The sequence below is a fragment of the Misgurnus anguillicaudatus genome, chromosome 24 (assembly GCF_027580225.2).
Source record: "Misgurnus anguillicaudatus chromosome 24, ASM2758022v2, whole genome shotgun sequence".
NCBI classification, from domain to species: Eukaryota; Metazoa; Chordata; class Actinopteri; order Cypriniformes; family Cobitidae; genus Misgurnus; species Misgurnus anguillicaudatus.
In genome coordinates this window covers 39,699,013-39,723,042 of record NC_073360.2, presented here as the reverse complement: position 1 = coordinate 39,723,042, position 24,030 = coordinate 39,699,013, and the positions used below count along the sequence as shown (strand labels likewise).

The 24,030-nt window shown below is 38.4% G+C and overlaps 2 protein-coding genes across 3 annotated transcripts in view; one reads left to right on the top strand and one right to left on the bottom strand.

Moving 5' to 3' along the window:
- Window positions 1-197: 197 nt before the first annotated feature.
- On the bottom strand, window positions 198-6,385 carry tyr (tyrosinase). The gene is made up of 5 exons (XM_073863061.1): window positions 5,139-6,385; window positions 1,425-1,641; window positions 1,114-1,261; window positions 832-1,013; window positions 198-748 (listed from the first exon to the last, which is right to left on the bottom strand). Exons 1-5 carry the CDS (start codon window positions 5,967-5,969, stop codon window positions 510-512), a joined length of 1,617 nt encoding a protein of 538 aa, XP_073719162.1. The 5' UTR covers window positions 5,970-6,385; the 3' UTR covers window positions 198-509.
- Window positions 6,386-14,317: 7,932 nt separating this feature from the next.
- Window positions 14,318-24,030, top strand: part of grm5b (glutamate receptor, metabotropic 5b) — a 73,857-nt gene continuing 64,144 nt past the window's right edge. The window contains exons 1-2 of one of the 2 annotated variants that reach the window (XM_055197478.2): window positions 14,318-14,590; window positions 17,552-18,454. In XM_055197478.2, coding sequence (XP_055053453.2) covers window positions 17,776-18,454 — 679 coding nt within the window. In that variant the 5' untranslated portion in view covers window positions 14,318-14,590; window positions 17,552-17,775. Of the gene's footprint in view, window positions 14,591-15,256; window positions 15,430-17,551; window positions 18,455-24,030 lie in introns of those variants that run through there. The other variant, XM_055197477.2, reaches the window with a different exon arrangement.

Here is a 24,030-nt window from a genome sequence, read left to right as displayed (position 1 = left end):
TACAAAATAAAAGTTTTTTTTTGCATAATATATGTGTGTGCACGGTGTAATTATTTTGTATATATAAATACACACACATGCATGTATTTAAAAAATTATATATATTATTATTTTTATTTATTTATATTTTATATATTTTATATTATATATAAATAAAAAATTATACATAAATAACAATTTTCTTAAATGTATATATGTATGTGTGTATTTGTATATACATAATAAATAATTACACACACAAATATATTATGCAAACACAAACTTTTATTTTGTATGCGATCAATCGCGATTAATCGTTCCACAGCCCTAATTATTACAGTAGTATGCCTTTCCCAAAATTGTCTTATGACTGGTACGGTGTGCGAGACCTCATAATATGATTCAGTGGTGAGGCCTTGCTTCGTTATTCACATGACTCTGTAAACTGTCTGTTGTGTCTTTTCCCATTGGTACAGTATGTACTGTATCTGTCCTCACTGACACGTGCCTGTAGTGTGTATGTGTTTGATTCACAGCGTTGTCTGATATGAAGTCGAACCCTCTTCCTCGCTGCTGTTCAGAAGCGGCTCTCTCTCTCCGTATTCCGACAGCTTTCGTCTTTTTTGCCGTCTGCGGCACGTCGCAGCGATAATCGTCGCGATAATACCTGCCACGAGAGCCCCAAAAATTCCTGCGGCTAGCAGCCAGTGCCAGATCTGCTGAGCTTGCTGTAGGTATGGCGTCAAAAACTCTTGCATGAACCGCTGGCCTGAGACATCAAAAATGACACGGTTACACAAAGGAAAACATATTGAGCTCAAGAAAACCTCTGTGTATGTGTTAATAACTCACCAGGGTCCAGTAAATATGCATATTCGTATCCCAAAGCTTTGGTGGACAAGAAATAATCTCCGTTTCTGTACAGTGGGATGAAGGGAACCATGAAATATCCGTCGTTGTGCCCGATTGGGGCGTTGGCTGTCGGGTAATGTGTGCGCGGAGGCTGATGACGCCTTAACCACTGCTCGAAAATGCTGAAATGCACAGTAAACAAAGAGATGAATTGTACTTGCTAGCAATGAATATGTGTTCAAATGTTTGCCAAAAAATGTGCAGTTGGCTGTTGCTACCTACCTGTCTATAAAGGCATGATGCAGAATAAAAATGGGGTCGTTGGCAGACCCCTGTACCGAAGACATGGATCCATTCATGAAGACGTGTAGTGAGTTGTGCATCAGACTCTGACCTGTTACTGCCAGACCTGTTTCTGGACTCGCAAAACCTGCATCCAAAAAAACCCATGTTAGTTTTCAGTGTATGTCTGGTAAATCGGGTGAAGCTGTGTAAAACACTGTTGATAGACGACTATGGGCCAGATCCGTGCAAAAGTCTGCAGCTCCGGTGCAGATCCGGCCCGGAGATGTCTGCTGTCTATGTTGGTTTACCTTCCAGAGCGTTACGGAAACTCATGTTAGCCCGCCGGTCCATTGACCCCGTCTCATACTCTGTCAGTCTGAGCACCGACTCAACGTCTGCAGAGGTCGGCAGCCGTCTGACACGGGTTCGGTCGTGATCACCAGGGTTACGCTGTAAAGGCCCTTCAGGAGACCCGTCGCACAGAACCTCACGATTGTTGTAGTCTTCAGCTTGTGAACAGACCACCTGCGCAGGTACAATACAGTGACAGTATTTTATTGTCCACACAACATGTGAATAGTGAAGCGTAAAGTGACAGATATGAACAGATGAGGAAGAATTGTCTTATAAAGCTCAGTGGTAGAAGATTGCATTAGCTGCGCAAAAGGTAATGGGATTAAACCCAAGGAACACACGTGATGAAAAAATGTATGCCTTGTAATGCACTGTTAGTTGCTTTAGATAAAACAGTCTGCCAAATGCATAAATGAGGTCTTTAACACTGTGAAAGGCAAAAGACAAGATATCTAAATATTATATGATTAAAAACAGTATTATTGTCTTTACCATAAAATGAACTGATGGTAATACTAAAATTATATAAAATTTTATATTATTTATTGTTTGTATACTATGTTACAACCGAGGTATGCAGCAAAGCATCTGTGAAGCCACAACACGCACAACCTTGAGGCGGATGGGCTACAACAGCAGAAGACCCCACCGGGTACCACTCATTTCCACTACAAATAGAAAAAAGAGGCTACAATTTGCACAAGCTCCGCAAAATTGGACAGTTGAAGACTGGAAAAATGTTGCCTGGTCTGATGAGTCTCGATTTCTGTTGAGACATTCAGATGGTAGAGTCAGAATTTGGCGTAAACAGAATGAGAACATGGATCCATCATGCCTTGTTACCACTGTGCAGGCTGGTGATGGTGGTGTAATGGTGTGGGAGATGTTTTCTTGGCACACTTTAGGCCCCTTTTGTGCCAATTGGGCATCGTTTAAATGCCACAGCCTACCTGAGCATTGTTTCTGACCATGTCCATCCCTTTATAACCACCATGTACCCATCCTCTGATAGCTACTTTCAGCATGTCACAAAGCTCAAATCATTTCAAATTAGTTTCTTGAACATGACAATGAGTTCACTGTACTAAAATTCCCCCCACAGTCACGAGATCTCAACCCAATAGAGCATCTTTGGGATGTGGTGGAACGGGAGCTTCGTGCCCTGAATGTGCATCTCACAAATCTCCATCAACTGCAAGATGCTATCCTATCAATATGGGCCAACATTTCTAAAGAATGCTTTCATCACCTTGTTGAATCAATGCCACGTAGAATTAAGGCAGTTCTGAAGGCGAAAGGGGGTCAAACCAATATTAGTATGGTGCTCCTAATAATCCTTTAGGTGAGTGTACATCTCTCAATACATAATGCACAATGCCTCAATGCAGGTTTGAAGCCTGCAGACTTAATGCAACCCTGACAACTCAATAGACTGCATCCTCTACCTCAAAGTGGCATTCACAGAGGGTTTGCTTGGGTTTAAAGTGAAATCTAATGCCTGTCTGTATTGATGTTCAGTAAACCAGCTTGGTGAAATTCCCTCAGAGTATCAGTATTGAAGTTACTTAGGGGTTTTAGGATCAGACAAACTTCTTTGTGACTTCTTTACACACCCAAATTCCACAGCAAGTCACAAGAGTTGCTGCGTGCATCAGACCGCCCTGTGCTGGAGGCAGCGCTACACAATCACGCCTTTATAAGCGCAGCGAATCATGACGTCACTGTTACGTCCATTCCTCACGTTCTCATATGACATCAGAGACGCAAAACTGAGCAATAGATGTGTGATTTTTTTATTACCTAAATATAGTTGGGTCATTCTCATTCCTACTATTTGGTGCAATTTCAGGGTAACTTTTTTTTTTTTTATTTGGGTGATATTATAATTTCAGCTGAAAGAGGGTTTTTCAAAACTATAAGGAAAATATATTGGTCCAGCTCAAATCTTCTTTGAATATATAAAATAAAAAATAAATAAAAATACATATCAATACAGTGTATACAGTACAGTCATTATTACTTAAAACAGTAACAGGGTGGACGGACAGGACAGTAACAGGAGTGTAATTTTTATGCGAAACTAAGCCATTATTAGCCAACTCATGTGGTAAACAACAGACTAACACATATTATTGACCATAGAGAAGGATTTTTAACATGTTTATTTCTTAAAATTACAAAAAAATATTGTTTCCTCTATAAATAATAACAGGGACATGTTATGCTTTACCACATCAGTGGTAAATTGTTAGACAAAAAGCTGATAAAAGACTGATCCCTAATTTGCCTCTTGTAGATGATTTCTTCCTGAAGTCATGTGACTAAACGAGCAACCAGGGGGTGTGTTCAGGGGGATTTCCATAAGAGTGCAACTTTATTTAAAGATTTGAATAATTAAAAATGCATTAATTATTAAAAACAACATTTGGTGAGGAATATTATGAATATGGCTATACAACAGTAATGAAAATTGGATTTATTTAATTTAATTAGTTATATTTTTAACTAAAATTTAGCATACGTGACTGGGGACATGGCAGTTCAGCCTATTTGCCCTGAATAATGAGTAATTAGTTTAAATTTAATTTAATTTTAGGTACATGTCATTGTGTTCTGTGGTGGAGAGGAGTTTATCATATAAGATAAGCTTTTTAAAAAAAGTATAATTGCATTTTTAAATAAAATATACACTATTATGTCTTGGGGACACAAATGGCCAAATCCAGTCATATACCCCAACCAGAATTAGCTTTTTAGTACAATAGATATCTTTGATATTTTGTATCTTATCCCACATATGAAATCACGTGCATTTAGATAATTGGATTTTGTTAATAGTTTTTTCTTTTTGTAAATAATTTTTTATTTTTTATTATTAGGCGATATTCTCTATGTATATTGCTCTTCTTTGGCAATACTGCACTGTAAAAGATACTTTGCTGCCTTAAAAATTTTTGTTGAATCAACTCAGATTTACAAGTCATTTCAACTTACTATTATTTATCTTTAATATAGATGAGTTGTTATAACTACAGGTGAGTTGTTATAACTTATAAAATTAAGTTGACTTTTCTTTTCTTTTGATTTAACAAAAAATTTTAAGGCGGTAAAGTACTTTTTACAGTTTATGTGTGCTTTAATAATAATAATAACCAAAATTAATTTGTTAAAGCTGACACGAATAAGCAATATATTTTTACAGCATTTATTAATCTTTGTTAATGCTGGGTAATATCATATTAAACAGTTGTTCATTGTTGTCTGTTAACTAATAAACTAATAGATAACTAAACTTTTAAAAAAAGATGGCATATATTTCACAGCGATTCACTGAAAAAAATTATTCATTTAATTTACTAATTTTTTAAGGTAAGTGGTCACAATCAATTTATTTAAGCTACATTTAAACAAAAAACTTTTATTTAAATGTAGCTGAAATAAATTGATTGCAACCACTTACCTTAAAAAAATTGAGTACATTTATTAAATCATTTTTTTTCAGTGTTCTTATTTACAAATAACAAACGTTTTTAGGAACTTTTATTTTTTAAAGAGTGTAATGCTATACAAATATTTATCACTACTATGCTGTAAAGTGTTACAAATATGTTTACTTCGATTTACGTGTTATTAAGTATATATATAATGGTTAAGTGAACGTAATTTACCTTCCACGAGGAGAATACAGATGATGGACTGATTAAGCCTCGGTTCAGTGAGCTGCGCGCCCCCATCAGTTCATCCGTGCACACCTGACAGTCCTCCGCGTCGCGCCAGTCCCAGTACGGGATGGTGAAGTTAAAGTCCCCGGTCAGTTTCCGGATCTCATGCTCCCAGAACAGCAGATAAACGCGGTGCCAGGGTAGGAACGCCGCAGACTCGTGCGCGAAGTCGATGTCCGTCCACACGTTACCGGGACCGCCGAGCAGCGTGTCATGGGACACGTAGTAGTGCATCCACACGAACAGATCATACACGCTGATGTTAGCGAACATGGGGCTCGTGCCGTTGTTCATTTGCGCGTACGTGCCCGTCGCGATCATGTAATCCGGGCTGATTGTGTTTTTGGCGAGGTTCAGGTACGAGATAAACCGCTGTCTCTCTGTTACCGACAGCTGTAAGATGTTCCTGCGCACGGACTCTCTCCTCTCCGCGCAGTTGGCACCAAAATACCCGAACTTGCACTCGCCGCAGTTGTACCCCATGTAGTTACCGGCGCACTGGCAGGTTTGGTTGTAAAACACCAGAGGCCACCGTTCCCGGTCATCTAGGCCGGTGTGGGGGTACTGCGGCCCGTTGGGAAGGTCAGAGACCGTGACGTCCTGGCAGAAGCCTCGACCCGAGAGGCTCCCACACACCGAGCCGTCCCCTGGCCAAACCGGACAGCATTGTTTGCTCAGGAGAACCTCTGGAGTGGTGCATGGTCGAGGAAACTGCTGGAGAGATGGACCCGGGTACTGAATGATGAAGAGAAGCAGAAAGGCACATAAAGGGTTCATGGTGAGCTATCTAAAGACGGTGCGTTAAATTAGACACGCAGTGCATGAGCGTGAAACATTTTCAGAAGAGTTAGAAAAACTTTATCCGGCTCTCCCTCTCTCATTCTTTACGCACTGCCCTCCCTCCATAAATGCACGCGCACGACCCTCAGTTAAATCACATGTTTGGGATAAAATCCTTGAAGTCCTGTCTCGGGACTCAGGAATGCGCGCGCTTGAGTGGAGCGTGAGATTTCATTTACAATTTCAAAAGAAACTCTTTTAATCGTTTTAACCCAATAAAACAACGCGAACAAGCAAAGCCAACAGAGTTAATGCCATTTGACCTTTGGCATGCAACAGACGAACACCATGCGTTCAGTGGGTTTCATTCAGTTTTAATTGAACTTAAATAATGTCTCAATGCACGTCAAATCATATATTTATGTGTAATATTATTTTTATGCTTATGTGATTATAATGATGGTGCCAATAACATAAAATGTACACATTTGGACACCAAAGTTATTTCATTGCATAAAAACCAAACCATGCAAGTTTATTAAAATGTTTCGTTCTGCAGAGTCACTTTTTAGTTTCTCTCCTGTTCAGTTCATCACATTAACTAGCCTACTAAAGGAATAGTTCACCCAAAAATAAAAAATTCTGTCGTCATTTTCTCATCCTCATGTTGTTAACCTGTATGAATTTTCTATAAAAAAAGAAAACAAATATAGGAAAAACAAATATTGTGAAAGTATTGTGATAAATGATACAATTTTTGATGGTAAGCACACAGTTGATGGTATCCATTGAATTCCACCGTATTTGTTTTTCCTATTGAAGTCAACCCCTGTGTGCTTACCATCATTTATCAAAATATCTTCTTTTGTGTTCATCAGTAAAAAATAAATTCAAACAGATTTAAAACAACATGAGGATGAGAAAATAATGACAGAATTTTCATTTTTGGGTGAACTATCCCTTTAACATGGTCCATTAAAGTAAAAGTATAGTGTGTAAATAATGTAATTGATGATATATACTAACTGGTACAGTGATGATATCAGATAGCAATGCAATGATACTGATTGCTAACCATTTTAAGATAACCCAGAGATGTCAATGATAATATAATTTGTAATATTTTGTTAACTATGTATCCTGTTGTGTTCATGTGTGTGTCTGTCATATGCTGGCATCATGTGTCATATTGAGAGCAGCACATGTTGAGTCTCTAATCATAAGTTTGTCACATGTTATAGTTGTGCACATGAGGGTCAGATAATCCAGCACACAGCACTGAGCGTCACAGGATTACTACTGCCAGAGGCTTTCTCTCTCTCTCTCTCTCTCTCTCTCTCTCTCTCTCTCTCTCTCTCTCTCTCTCTCTCTCTCTCTCTTTTTCTTTAAATCAGTGTTTTTGTTACAGAATCAAATATTTTTGTTCACATTGTTCATTGTTTTAAGCACATAATGCATACAATGGTCCAATTCATTATTTGGACACTTACAGTAAGTTTCAACAATGTATCTAAGTAACATTTGGTTAAGTAACATGACACCAGACTAAGTGCAATTCATTAAAAATATAACAGCCAAATTTTTTAAAACCGAGGTTTTAAATCGTAAAAAAACCAATACTGCTCAAAATGTCAATGAAAATTTCTCAAAGTATTAGCAGAATATGTTCATAGTTATTTTGTGATGAAATAACTGTGCTTTTGACACCTACAGGCACAGTATGTGAATTTGGGGTAGCTATCAAAATCCGATCACAAAAAATACCTTCACACCAGAAAAATTGGATTACTGAAGTGTCCAAATACCTTTCAGGGGTTGCAGTATTTAACATGCTGTAAATAATATTCACAAAAATTATGAAATATTTTTTTATTTTACCCAAAAATGGCTAGTATCTGTTCCATTGATCTCATCAACTGTTTGTAAAATATTAGGGCTGTCAAAAGATTAATTGCGATTAATCGCATACAAAATAAAAATTTGTGTTTGTATAAAATATTTGTGTGTGTATTGTATGTAATTATGTATATATAAATACACACAAACATGTAACATTAAAGAAAAAATTTATATATATATATATATATATATATATATATATATATATATATATATATATATATATATATATATATATATAATAAAATAAAAATCCAAATAAAAAATAAACAAATAAGTACATAAATAAATAAATATATGATATTGTATTACATATATCGTTGCTGTCCTTCCGAAAGCTTGTATGTCCAAATTCACTCTTTTTCAAGAAACAGAAAAAACACTGTATTTTTTAATGATTACACACTGTGTTGTCTAAGTTGACAAGCCCTTTTAATACTTTTTATTGATGTAATATTTGCAAAACACACTGACAAACAAACATAAAGAGTGACCAATAATAATAAGTTATGACAAAAAATGAAATTCACAAAATATGGAGACAAAATAATTACACACAGTGCATATATTATGCAAAAACAAACTTTTATTTTGTATGCGATTAATCGCGATTAATATTTTGACAGCGCTATAAAATATATTGATTATATATTGATAAATTTTACTGTACTGTACTAATCAATGCATTCACTGACAGTTTTAGATTCAGTGGTTTTTAATGAGAAACTGTGGTGAATCTTAGCTTGATAAATATAAAGCCTCATGAGAACGAACAGTGATTTAAAAATAGTGCTGCCTAACGATTAGTCGCGACTAATCGTTTGCAGAATAAAAGTTTTTGTTTATATAATAAATGTGTGTGTACTGTGTATCATAATTATGTTTATATAAATACACACACATAAATGTATAATTTTAAGAAAAAAAAAGATTTATATAATAAATATTTATATATAATATAGATTATATATAAATATAAACATGTATATACATATGCAAATGTTTCTTAATTATATATATGCATGTGTGTATGTGTATTTATACATAATTATTATACACAATACACCCACATATATTATGTAAACAAAAACTTTTATTCTGCAAACGATTAGTCGTGACGATGTGACCCACTTTGTAAAAACCCAGCTAAAGTCATTTTTTTGTGATTTAGCATTTTCTACATAAAATCATAATGTAAAGAACTTTTTTAAGTTCATATAGTTGTCTGCAGGGGGCAGCGTGAAGCGAAATTTGTCAGGCACCAATATTATCCACTGGATGGGACTGACATGTGATATCTCTTTTTTCTTTTCCTCTATAGACGTGGTTTCCGGATACTGACGACAGAAGCACAACTGTTTACTGTCGGTTCCATCTGTTGGATTTCCCATTATCTTCTTCTGAACCATGTGTATTGACTGCATGAGACCTCAGGGCACAACAGAATTATACTGTATGGAAGATACCAGTTTAATGGGGTAAATCCAATCTAATGGGCATCACAGGTTCAGAAAGGCTTAGCTTTTAATCTGCAGTTTGGTCGTAGTGTAAATCCAGTCCCCTTTTCAAAGTTCAAAGATATAGCTACAGACACCAAATACTTACATTTGTTAAGAAAAACACACACGATACAAATAATACACTCCCTAAGTGTTTGGATGATGTGTAATAGAGGGAGAAAAAAGATCTTCATGTCAAAAGCTTTTTGTGTCACTATTAACATCACTTACTCGTAACAGCATTTCATATACAGCAATCTTTACATACCATCAGTGTTTCTATGGCAACAGAGATTATCTCAGTGTTATTTTGAAATGGCATAATTTTTATGGGTTACTTGACAAAATGCAATCTCTCTTTTTACACACTGCCTACTTAAAGGGACATTCCACTTTTTTTTGAAAATAGGCAAATTTTCCAGCTCCCCTAGAGTTAAACATTTGATTTTTTCCGTTTAGGAATCCATTCAGCTGGGCTGCGTTCAGCCCCGACAAACGTTGCACAACGCTTATTAAACAGAAACGGTGATGTGTTGAACACTCTGTTGTGATGACGCAAGAGTTGCAACTACGGTAGCTGAGAGGCCATTCTTTGTGTTCTTAAATGTTTCTGAAGCCTGATGAAATCGTTATAAATGTGTGTTTAATACTTTAAAATACCCTCAATGTTACAGTCACTGACCTTGCCGTCCAGAATGAAAGACAACATTCTTGAACCCACTGAGCGAGCTGTCTCTTTAGTACCGCGTGGTTTATATACATCTTGCTGCTGATTGGGCCGACATTTCTGACACACCCACCAAACAAGAGAAAACGCATTTAAAACCGTTCAACGTGGAAACAGTAGCAAAAAGTTGCGCACCGGTGTGAGCTTGAACGTGTCCCTGATCTCCGGGTCTGGCGCTAACACTTTTAGCATAGCTTAGCACAATCCATTGAATCTGATTAGACCATTAGCATCGCGCAAAAAAACAAAAATAAGCAAAGAGTTTTGATATTTTTCATATTTCACATTGTGCTAAGATTGAGGGAAAATTAAAAGCTGTGATTTTCTAGGCAGATATGGTTAGGAAGTATACTCTCATTCTGGCGTAATAATCAAGGACTTTGCTGATGTAACATGGCTGCAGGAGGCGTAGTGATATTACGCACTGAACGGAAATAATTTGGATCTAAGATTTGTACAAACTCTTAGCTCACTTTACAAAATGAAAAGAGTATATGTAAAATACTTTTCACTGATGTTTGTGTTGCTAATTATTTAACCCTTTAGCATTCCTAAAAAAGGCTAAAATAAAGCAATAAGCCCCAAGAAGCAGTGGGTAGGGTTACCAGTGCATTTTATAACAGCTAAGGGGCGTTGTTAGGCACTGTAATCCCACTGCTTTGCGGGGATTATTGCTTTTATAAAACGGTTACTTCATATGCATAACGTTAGCAGGATTTCATAAAATAAAACACAAATAAGTTGTAATTATATTAGTACAAATATTACTCTTCCGCCAAACAAAGTAGTTCCTCAGAATCAGTGTGGCTGCAACAGAGCGCAGTTCACAACCAACACAGACGCAGCAAAGACAAAAGAAAATATGATTAAAGACTGTTGTGTTTATTTTCATAAATCAGCACGCAGCAACAGTGGCGTAGTGATACTTCTGTAATGCGGTCTGAACCGTGGGGTTATAGGGGTATTTTATCACGGCTTAGAATGCGTTTCAACCAATCAGAATGAAGAACCAGAACGGGTCGTTTTATAAAGGACATTATAAAACGGGCAGTTCTGTTTCTTCATACTGATTGGTTGAAACGCGTTCTAAGCCGTGATAAAATACCCCGGTAACCTCACGGTTCAGACCGCATTACAGAAGTATCACTGCGCCACTGTTGCTGTACTGATTTATGAAAATAAACACCACAGACTTTAATCATATTTTTAATTTGTCTACAATTGCACAATTAATGGCGATATCCAGATAAATGTCAATAAATGTTGTTGTGTCATCTCTTTAATAAAGAGAAAAAGGAGTTTCTACCTCAAATTCATATTTCCGCTATCCACTGGGGGGCGATCTTACACAACTTAAACACTGACGCATTCACTCAACAACACTAAAACCATGTAAGTTTTGATCGTGGCTCTGAATCTAATCTCTTACAAAAGTTATTCACAAAAATTTAAATATCTCCGCTTTTAGCTGAAAATTTCAGAGGTGATAAGAGAACAAATAAAGGTATGATGAAACTTTTTTTTTTTTTTGTTAAAGCGGGGGGTCTGTTCTTTCATTTGATATTTTATGTCTATTTAAAGAAGATGATTTTTCTGTAAGGCATTAAACTAAAACTGGGTGGCAACTTAAAAAAAAAAAACGCTGACAGAGAAAGAGTTAAGGATGCTTCCAAGCATATTTGATCATCACTTCAACAGTTGCACGATGTTAATGTATAAATTAGATGAATGTTGATTTATAAAATAAACACCACAGTCTTAAATCATATTTTCATTGTGTATTTGCTGCGTCTGTGTTGGTTGGGAACTACGCTCTGTTTCAGTCACACTTGATTCACTACCCTGCTGAAAAAAACAATAAAACCATTACAGAAAATTCTAATGGTTTTATTGGGAATTTCATTGGTTGTAATGGAATGGAACACACTACAGTGTATTGGTTTTTGTTAATCTGTAATGGTATGTATTGGTTTTATTGGTTCTAATGGAATATGGCCCAAAACACACTACGGTGTGGTGGTTTTAATGGTAAAATCTAGTGGGTTCTATTGGTATTTTAATGGAAACCATTAGAATTTTCTGTAATGGTTTTATTGTTTTTTCAGCAGGGTACTTTGTATGGCTGCTTCCTGGGGCTTATTGCTTTATTTTACCTGCTGTGTTTATTGTATCTTAAAACAGTTTATATCATTCGAATCACAAGAATTTCAGCTTTCCAAAGATATGTGACATGCTTTTTGTTTTTGAGTTGTTGTAAAATAATTTCCCTCCCACGGTATACACTGGAATTAAAAAAAAAAATAGATTAAAAAAGAATAAATAATAATGCAAATCATCACTTATTTACATTTATGCATTTGGAAGATGCTTTTATCCAAAGTTGCTTATAGTGCACTTAAATTTCTTTTCTCAGTACTGTATGTTATCACCGGGACTGAACCTGTGACCTTTGCATAGCTACTATAATGCCCTACCAAGTGAGCAACAGGAAGACACAAATCGTTTCAAATCAGGAAGCATTTGAGATGATTTGTGTGTGAAACTGGAGAGCAGCCTTTAATGTGTCTCCATAAAACGGCTCTGCAGACTGTGACTCACACCAGTTTCATCCCACGCAGACATCCTGATCCTAAGAGTGTGTATTTGTGTGTTCGTGTGTTTGTGTGTGTGAGGGGATATTAGAGAGTAATTCGGGAAACTGTGCCATTACCTTCATGAAATATTTCCGTATTTAAAGTACACCTGTGGGCATTCTGCTCTTAATCGAACTTTGAATGTTGCACTATTTTTGGTGTTTACGTGACGTGTATGTTGTTGCATGTGACTGAGGGCTCAATTACACACTTAAGACTCTGATTACTCGTCATTACGCCTTTCAAGAGATTGGGAGGGGTTGCCATGGCAACCTGACCCCTGAAGCCATTGAACAATTACTCTTGTGCTTTCTAAGAAGCGTTTAGGACATTTTCCAGTATTTGAGCATAATTCATCACAATCTGAACTCTACTGTAATGCTAATTGTGTAATTAACAAGCTTAATGAGGTTACAAACATTCCAGCAATGGTTGATGGGTTGCTGGATGGAAAACCTGGACGTAAAACAAACAAATGTGACATCTCCGGTTTGGTAGGGAACATTTGGTAACTGGAGAACTGTTTTGATTGTTTGTAATACAATGTGTAGTGACATTATATTGGCCAATTAAATTATGACAAAATCATGCATCTACGTTCGATAATATAAATATCAACTCATCATAATCCAGCATTCACAAAATTGCCCTTTTGTTTACCCGAGAATAGCTTTTCTTGTTCTTTTTTTGGATTGAGCACCATAAACTCATCTTTTAAGATAAATATGCTTTCATAATATTGACAGGGAAGATTTGAAAGCTGGTGGGCTTATGAGCATAATGTTTAGTGTATTGTTTATTGGTTTAAGATGTTCACTTATGAGTACCAGGCCGGATTTTTCTCTAATCTGTCTTGTACCAAGCTCCTACAGATATAAATGTGTGTTTAGGAGAAATGCAGGACAAAAATCTGAGGTTAAGAAGATTACCTGGTTTGGTTGAATTATGTGTTGGTTGTTTGTGGTGTGCTTGTGTTTATGCAACATTCTTGTTTAGTCAACCTTTAGTCAGTTGATTTGTTCCTGTATTTGAATCTGTAGAGTATTGTGTTAGCAGCGCAAAAGGTCATGGATTCAATCCCAGAGATACTGATAAAACGATGCTATACCTTGTTTTGCACTGTAATGCTGGTTTATTTATAACCGAGCGCTAGGTCAAAAAGAAACAAACCCAGCCCGCTGGGTTGTAATCTACACTATGCTGGGTAGTTTTAACCCATTGTTGGGTCAAATATAAATATTTTCTGATTTAATTTCACCCAACACTTTTTTTAGAGTGTAAACTGAACTGTCTAAACCAGAAAGACGTGCTGGTTTCCGTCCTATCACTTATTTTGTAACTCATTTAAACCGGTCTGTCTATATTGAGATTGAGGGAATAAAAGTGTGAATTATATTTTGACTGTAGCCTACTGTATGTGAAAACCAGAGAGATTTACAGAGACGCTGGTAAACATCACAAGAGGCTGCTGGAGTGGTTTTTGGCCTTTTAGTGGTTGTTAATCCCGCGCGCATTTGGCGGGCTCATTAATCCCGCGTGCTCGAAGCCCAAAGCCACTTTGACTAAAAAGCTCCATCCTGTCAACCCACCACCCGTTTATCTACCCTTGCCAGCACAAGAGATCTCTGTCAATCACGAGATATCGATCGGTGAGTCTTTCTTGTTGACGTTGAAACGCGTGAGCTCGAGCGAGCGGGAAAATTAAGCCCTGTTGTGGCGCGTGGCTTTAACGGTCGTAACGGCTGTTAACGGAATCTGTGGTTGTCATGGCAAAAAGTGGATTAATCGTTGAAATGCGACTGTCTTCTTCTCCTCAGGTCGACGGGATGCGACAACAACAGAAAATAAACTTCGAGCAAGGTGGGTAGATATACAAAAAACTTTATCTGTGTTTAAACATTGAATGTGGCTATTTAGTGCTGCTTTTAAAAGATATTTAAAGACTTTGATATTTTTTGTAAATTATTTGGACAAGAGCTCTGTTCGTCGTGTTTTGCTGTCTGTTTCCGAGAGTAAAATACACTTCTTAAAAATGTGCAACGGCAGTTTATTTAACGGGGACAAAAGACAGTACAATACTGTCCCAGAACCTTTATTGTTAATAGTGCAAAAAGTACCACAAGGTGGTGGTGGTGGTGGTCGTCGTCTTGACTGTTTTTCTTAGGGATTTCTATACCACCTGCTCACTTTTTGAAACATTATTTTCACATAGGCTATGATGCTTTAAAGCTAAAATTAACAAAAATACAATTTATGTCGGTCACCTGTACATTCGCTGTCGTTACCTGCACTCAATCCTGACAACATATGGGACGCGTCTGTGCGCGCCCAGTGACAGACACCTCTCACAAGTAACATCACTTATAATACAATAAAACACGATTGTATAGAAATCGCGATCATAAAATATTGTATTTACGTTTAGAGAAGCGCAGGCTCGCAGGTGCCACTGCCAATTGGATGCGTTCAGCCAGTCGCGGGGTTCACGGGTGGGAGGGGGAGCTGGCGCCGGGATGTGTGTGTACACAATCACGCATCGGCAGTCTCAGTGCGTGACAATACGACGATACGAGACGACACGAGAGTAGTGGCTCTCCGGTGCCCCGACGATTACCGGGCGACCGACCCAAAAATCTTCAAAATTTCACCTGTGGGAGGCACGCACCATCCGTGACCTTAGATGAGTCTGGCGCGGGCAGGTAAGAAAGACCCTCACGAGCACCACAGGAAACCCGTGCGTGGAAATGGGTAACACGAGTTTGGATCTGTGGAAGCGATGTTTGTTCTGGAATGAGAGACTGAGGAGAGTAATTTCCTCTCTCTGCAGATTATCGACCGCGAGCATCCCATTTGCGTGGGTATCAATATGACTTCTGGCTTTGCACATAACGCGCCGTTTAAAGGAATATATCGTACGCGCAATCTTATTGCAGTATAGGAATGTATTGCATTGTTGTGATTCTGTTAGTGTAATGCGATATGCACGTTTTGATATATTGTATATCTCGTGCATTAGAGAGAGAAGATGAGAGAGGTTGTTTATCGGATATATTGAAGCACATGGAGTTTTTTGCCATTGCAGTGTGGCGCGGAGGGGAACAGATGCGTTTCAGCACCACGGACAGCGCAAAGCTCTCCGTTATTTACGGCAAGGTCGTTTACTCGCATCCGTCCCGTTCAATCTCGATGTATCTTAAAGGGTTCGAGTGGCTCTTTGCTCTTTAAGCCGGACATTTAGATAAATTCAAGTGAGGTGATGATTAAATACCAGTCCGACTTTAACATTCCCTGAAACTCTATTTCTTCTATTATGTTTGAGGCATTCACCATGCTGCATTAGTTTATTCATTTCCTTTCAGCTTCCGCCGCAATCTTTAATTCAAAGGGCGAAACAGTTTTTCTATTTTCATGATGACATAAAGTACTCTCCCTCTAATGGACCTCATACAACACATTTGAACAAGCTTGGTGCCAGTCTGCGTTTGCATTTGAAACGGACGCTTTAGATGCAGCGAAATGAGAAACTCATTCATTTATTTATTCAGCCCATTTTTGATGCGATTACTTTGAGTCTTGGAGTGTCTTGCGTATACCACATGATGGGGTCATATTCATTCAAAGAAAATCCCTCTGTAAATTGTCACCTCATTTTGGGTTTTGGTGCGCACACTGAATGTGACTAAAAAGGTGATGTAACCAATCTGTTTGTTTTCAAGGGTTGACCCACACTTGATTGTCTGTCGATGGATTCGTACAATGTTTGCACACTGTCAGAAAAATAGACACAGCTGTCACCTGGGCAGTAGCTACCCTTTAAAACGGTGTTAAGGTGCTTTATTTGGTACCAGTATGAGCTACTAATATAATATCTTTATGTGCAAATGCGAAGGGTACAGCTAGTGACCATTTATAACAGTGAACTTTGTAAAATTTGTTGGGTTACTCACCCTTATGCCATTTCAACCACTATGTTTTTTTAATCCCTTGGCCTTCGCAAACTACAGAAGTTGGTAGGCAGAAGGTTGACCTCTTTATACAATAAAGGTAAATAGTGATCACAGGCGTTCAAGCTCCAAACATGTGTATGGTAACCATAAAATCAGTTTTGTATCAATTTAAAAAAATATATTTTTATCTGAACATTAAAGGTGCAGCGTGTAAGTTTTTGGAGGATCCCTTGACAGAAATGCAATGTAATCTACATAACTATATTATCAGTGGTGTATAAAGACCCTACATAATGAACTGTATTGTTTTTATTATCTTAGTATAAGCCGTTTTTATCTCCATACACCGCGGGTCCCCTTACATGGAAGTCGCCATTTTGTGCCGCCATGTTTCTACAATAGCCCTAAACAGACAGACTGCTCTACAGACCATGTTTCGTCACTGTATTTTGTCTTAGACAACAACATGTTTGTCCTTTTACGGCTACCATAGCTTCTCTATGCATTTCGGTGAACTGAGACGTTGGTTGCAATTCACAATCTTACTGCTAGATGCCGCTAAAATCTACACACTGCACCTTTAATAGAAATGGATATTACTATTGCATATCATCTTTCTATGTTGCTTTTTTGTGCTGCCTGGTCACCATTCACTTTACTTGTATATAAAACATCACTGTCAACCGTCTTTTAACCTCACGCAATGTGAGATTTAAGGATGTGTATCACCATATATTCACAAACAGTCTGTTCAGAGACAAACCTGTAGTCAGGCAGTTTACATCTTTCATCCAGAATATCACATTTCTCAGATTTTCTTCCTGTTTGTGTCCAGATAATAAAATTGCTGTGTCTATCTCCTCTTTGATTCGAGGTTATGAGGCCCCTCATCTTATGCCGTCCCCAGCTAGAGGTTGCCACGGCAACGACCCAGCATCCCGCTCGGGGTCATCGTAGAGGCTTTCGGACAAATGACAGCACAGTCCAGAGCTGCAAAAGCTCCTTTTAGTCTAGTCGGATTCAGCGAGGAGCCAGAGGAACCCAAGTCAGACTTCATCTGCTGATCAGAGTAAGACTTTTTCTCATCATCAATCAAAAATGGACTTATTGTACCAACTCAGTTTGGCCGTGATGCTGTGGCGACTGGCGTCTCTGGCGACGGCGGGCCAGACCAACGAGCGACGCGTCGTGGCCCACATCCCCGGCGACATCATCATCGGAGCCCTCTTCTCCGTGCACCACCAGCCACCGGCCGACAAGGTGCACGAGCGTAAATGCGGAGCCGTCCGGGAGCAATACGGCATTCAGCGAGTCGAGGCGATGATGCACACGCTGGACCGAATCAACGCAGACCCAAAAATCCTCCCCAACGTCACGCTAGGCTGCGAGATCCGAGACTCCTGCTGGCATTCGGCCGTCGCCCTGGAGCAAAGCATCGAGTTCATACGGGACTCGCTCGTCGCCGCCGACGACGCCGATGAGGCTGGGGGCGGGACCAGGTGCGCTGACACGGGAGCCACGCCCATGAAAGGGAAGAAGCCCATTGTGGGGTTAATCGGCCCGGGTTCGAGTTCTGTGGCCATTCAAGTGCAGAATTTGCTGCAGCTGTTTAACATTCCACAGATCGCGTACTCCGCCACCAGCATGGACCTCAGTGATAAATCACTTTATAAATACTTCATGAGGGTCGTGCCTTCAGACGCCCAGCAGGCTAGAGCGATGGTGGACATAGTGAAGAGATACAACTGGACTTACGTTTCTGCCATCCATACTGAGGGTGAGTACATGCCGTTTCATACACAGTAACAATATCAGGTCAGACTAAGTTAGAGTTATTTTAACATGGGTCATTAAATGAGTCATTTGTTTGTGTGAATTATGACACGCACGCACACACATACACACACACACACACACACACGACAGCTTAGAGGTGTGATGTGCCTGGTGTGTGTTTCATAAGTGTCATAAAAAATCTGTCAGTGTGGCGTCTTCGTGTCAAATGGGAATTGTGCGTGAATATGTCTGTGAAATGTGTGTGTGTGTGTGTGTAACACAGCGAAAGATCAAACGTGGCCAGTGAAAAATGATTCACCCTCAAAGTGTGAAGAAAAATGATCTCTGCTACTAAATATTATATTATAAAAATTTGTTTTTGTCATTTATTACAATTATCACTCTCTCTCTTTTGTTTATTTATGCTGGATTGTATTTCTAAATGTTATTTCAGTCAATATTTAAATCGATACATTATGTTTTTGTTTTGGTGTGCAATATTGATCGTGCCTTGCCATCACTTTATCATTATGGCTTCTGTTCTTACTCCTCAACATCTATCTTATCCTCTGAGACGCACACATGTGCACACACACACACACACACACACACACACACACACACACACACACACACACACACACACGCATGCACACACACACACACACACACACACACACACACACACACACACACACACACACACACACTGTGATCTGTTTCCTTCCACTTACTCCACTCGCTCTCCTTTCATCCCACTCTCTATTCCACGGCTCCAGAAACACCCCCACCTCCACCCCCACTCCACGTCTGATCTCAGACACTCACGCAGAAGGTCTGTGTGTATGTGTGGGTCTCTATGATGTGACTTTTACTGTCTCGTCCCTAAAGCTGGAGACCTGGAATCTGTCCCGGACGTAATTAAGATGGCAGACAGTGTAGAACAAACACACACACGCACAGAGAGAATGAGAGAGAGAGAGAGAGATATAAAGTACAAAAAGAAACAGAAAGCAAAATTTTCACTCTGACATACCTGTTAATGAAGAGAGAAAACAAACCCAACACTGAGTCATGCTATAGTGTAGTGGATCTGTGTGTAAGGCGCTGTTGCTGTGAACGTGAAAATGGGCTAAATTTCTTTATATTTGATAGAAATAATGCTGAATATTTCACATAATATTGCTCTCTCTCTGTCTCTCTGTCTCTCTCTCTCTCTCTCTCTCTCTCTCTCTCTCTCTCTCTCTTTCTGTCTCAAACAGCTGTGTTGTGTAGTCGACTCCAACTAGAATTCGAGTCAAGACCAAGACCAAAGATCAAGACGTGGACTCAGACTCGCCACTCGATCTCTGGTCTTGGCCTTGACTTGGACTGGAGTGTGACACTGTCATACAGTCCAGGGCTCAACGCAAATCATTTTTTACATTGGCCCAGTCGTGCCAGTGGATTAGGTTTTTACTTGCCCTAGCAAAATTTTTGCTGGCCCCACCAAAAAAAGATTTCAGTGTCACATATTTAAAATAATATTTCAAAAGTCAAATAAAATTATGCATATACATTTTAGTCATCATTTGTGGGGCACAACCTAACTCTATCATTCAAAAAATATTTAAGTTAGATAAATCTTTTTTTTACACAATCAACACACATCTCTGCTACAAGTTTGTGGGATCTACCGTTATCGTACAATTACACCGAAAGTGACAGGAGGGAAAACGTTACCCCATAGGTGGGGTTCATTGTAACAAACAGAGGGTTTGTTGTAACGCCTGCTAGAAAATTTGGTTTGGATCAAATTCTGTCTATATACTAAAGGTGGATATTGTTTATATATCTGCCTATAATAGATAGATATCCACACAATCATCCATCCATGATCCTTCATCTAATGATCCTTGTATCATGCATATAAATAGATTTTTTTGAAAGGGCTGCAGAATTAAGACAAAAAATGATAATTGTGAGTTATTTCCCTTGATTTTATCATTTTGATGAATAGTATTTACATTCTTTTCATTTCATTATCAGGGTTTCCCGCAGAAAATTTGTCAGTTAAGGTGGTAGGGTTGGACGGGGGGGCGGGGCCAAGGGCGTGGCAATCACAGGAGTGGGGCGTATGCGGCATGATGAAAATTAAAATATTTTAATAAAATAAATAAATAAAATATTTATTTAAAAAAAAACTCAAATAAAACTTAATTTTGAAGAAACTATGACAAAAAATTAACACATACTAGATTATTTATGAATTAAATGTTTTTAACAGAAACCTCTTAGAGGAATAGCTGCGTGATGAAGTGAAACCAAAGGGTTAATAAACGCAAACTAAACCAGATGTTGTAGAACGTCTGGTGAACGATGATAGATAGCGCAAACATTTTAAAAACTGATTATTTCCCACTATTAATTACATTATCTTAAAGGAGTGTAACTGTGGCATGTAAATGCACATGAATAAAGTGAGCAAGAGCGCTCAACAATTATATCTCATCAATATGCACGTGAAACCTTAGCAGGTTGCTCAAACAAAAAAATAACCAGCTAACTTACTTTAAAATTTGAAGAACTATAGACTAATACAATAACAGGCTTAAATAAACCCAAAACATAAGTCCACTTACAGTTCTCACGGACACGTGTTTTATCAACTGACTATCCTCCACACATAAGCACGTCTTATCTCATTTCGGCTGTGTGGTGCGCATGCACTCTCGCGGTGTGAAGCGCGTCTGCGCTATTCTCCGAGATGTTTTATCAACTTAGTTATCCTCCAGACAGTGAAGGCCCGGACCACGTCTTTCTCATTTCGGCCGTGTGGCGCACATCCCCGCTTGCGGTGTGATGCGCGTACGTGCTATTCTCCGAGATGCACTTGACAGACTTTTGTGCAGCGATTTAAAAAAATTTTTTTTTTTTGGACGAGCTAGTTAAGGCGGTAGGGTTTCCAAGCGTAGGCGGGCTGCCTTAACTGAAATATGCTTCGGGAAACCCTGATTATCATTGTATACTGGAGGCTTCATTGTAACACTGTGTGACAACTAACCCTGCTGTGTAAAAATGTTTTCAATCCCAGCTATTAGTTACTAAGGATTGCTGACATGTGTTTAAAATGGTGCTTTGTTTTAGGTAGCAAGACAGTGATTAAAATAATAATATAAGGTTGGATTTGGTAACTTACACACCCAACTCAGAATAAAAAAAAAAACATAAGATGAAGAAATTTACTTTTATGCCTCCAAAACACTCTTTGTTCGATATCTTAACCAAAACTCATCAAAACTTTTCACTAATTCACAGGAGATCTTCTGACTGTAAGAATAAAAAAACCAAGATTGCTCGGCATTGTATAAATATCTAAAGTAGCTGCGTTACAATTAACCCCACGTTAGTTTGTGCCCCGCTCACCCCTTAATTCTAATTCTGAAATTTTACAATACTCTTATGCACAGAACTCATACAGTATCAAAGGAATCTTGTTGTAAGGAAGATAACGAACCAATATTAATAAAACAATGGGTCTCATTCACTAACCATGCGTACACACGTATTTGTTCGTGAAATATGCGTTCGGACGTTTTAACTAACAAATCATAAATTAACAAAAACTTTTATACTAAAATGTCCTCGAAATGTTTGCAATAACGTAAGAACAACGTAGTCCACAAGTACGCAATAATCATGAACAAGGAAAAAGAACCCTATAATATATATCTGTGCTATATATTTGATATATTTTTTACGACAGATTTTACGACAGTAGTAGAAGACAATACAGCGAGCTAGACTTACATGGTCCTGCTTTAACATATTATTTCAAAATAAGTGTTCGGAGTGTCATGTGTGTTGCTCGTGTTTTCAAAATATGTGTTTGTTGCGTCATGTGAAACATGTGCATCACGTGTTTTGTCAAAATAAGTGCCTGCTGCACACGCGTCAAAACATGATAAAAGAAACGCTCACATTCACAAAATACACGCAAGACACTCCCTTAACAGTAAACTCTGATTACGCATGAGTATCTGGCAAACACAAGCGTCTCTTTTATCATAAACACTTATTTTGACAAAACACGTGATGCACATGGTTCACATGACGCACCAAACACATATCGAGAAACACGCATGACACTACGAACACTTATTTTGAATTTGCGCCCCTTGGATGAGCAGTCACGAGCCGCGTCTCTAACACCGGGCCCGGGCCACCGGGCAGTCGTTTCTGTTGAGTCCTGCTCAATCTATCTCTCTTTCCTTCTCTCTGTGTGTGTGTCTCATACTGTTTCTCTTTCTCAGCCTCATACGTCCTCTCTCTCTCAATTTCAATCTTCAATTTAAGTGCTTTATTGGCATGGCAAAAACTGCACATTTGTATTGCCAAAGCATCTGCGGCTGTGTACAAATAGTGCAAGTAGAAAGATAAAAGTCAATTTAGTGCAAAAAGTGAAGTAGTAAAAATATGGTAACGTGTTATTTAACAGTGCCTTGGTTACATATGTTACTGGTAATAGGCTTTATGCCCAGCTGCACTGCCAGCTCCGTGTTTCCTGTCTGCCATTATTGGACAAACTGATTAATCCAGGTGTGCCTGACCTCAGTAGTCACAACAACAATAATCAGACAAACCTGGATTTATCAGTTTGTCCAATAATGGCAGATATGAAACAAGGAGCTGGCTAAAGTTCAGGAAGTAGTGCAGCTGGGCATAAAGCCTATTAGTATAGTAATACTGTACCATTCAATTATGCATAATGACATGCAGCTAACCCTTAACATCACTATTATCCAGTACTTAAATGTTAAATGCACCGTAACAAAGACACCAAATAAAGTGTAAACAAAAATATATCAAAAATGAAAATGCAGATTTACATTAAAGGAATATTCCATTTTCTTAAACGAAATCCAAAATGTTGATGTCTTTCTTTGTTCAGTCGAGAAGAAATTATGTCCTCCGAGGAAAACATTGCAGGCCCTTTCTAATTTTAATTGACTTTAATAGAGCCCAACATTTAATACTTAACTCAACATTTAACAGTTTTTTCAAGGAGTTTCAAAGGTCTATAAACAATCCCAAACGAGGCATAAGGGTCTTATCTAGCGAAACGATTGTCATTTTTGACAAGAAAAATAAAAAATATGCTCTTTTAAACCACAACTTTTCGTCTAGGTCCGGTCCAGAGCGACCTAACGTAAATGCGTAGTGACGTAGAGAGGTCACGTGTTACATATATAAAACGCACATTTGCGGACCATTGTAAACAAAAAACTGACACAAAGACATTAATTAATACATTCGACAACCAACAACGTCGGAACGGTCCTCTTTCTCAACACTTGTAAACACTGGGGCGGAGTTTCGCGTTCGTCTTCTGTGACCTCTTGACGTCATGACGTATTGCGCGGGGTCACGCTGGCGCATCAGGACCGGATCTAGACGAGAAGTTGTGCTTTAAAAGTGGATATTTTTTATTTTTATTGTCAAAAATGACAATCGTTTTGCTAGATAAGACCCTTATGCCTCCTCTGGGATTGTTTCAACTCCATTGAAAAAAACTGTTAAGTGTTGAGTTAAGTATTA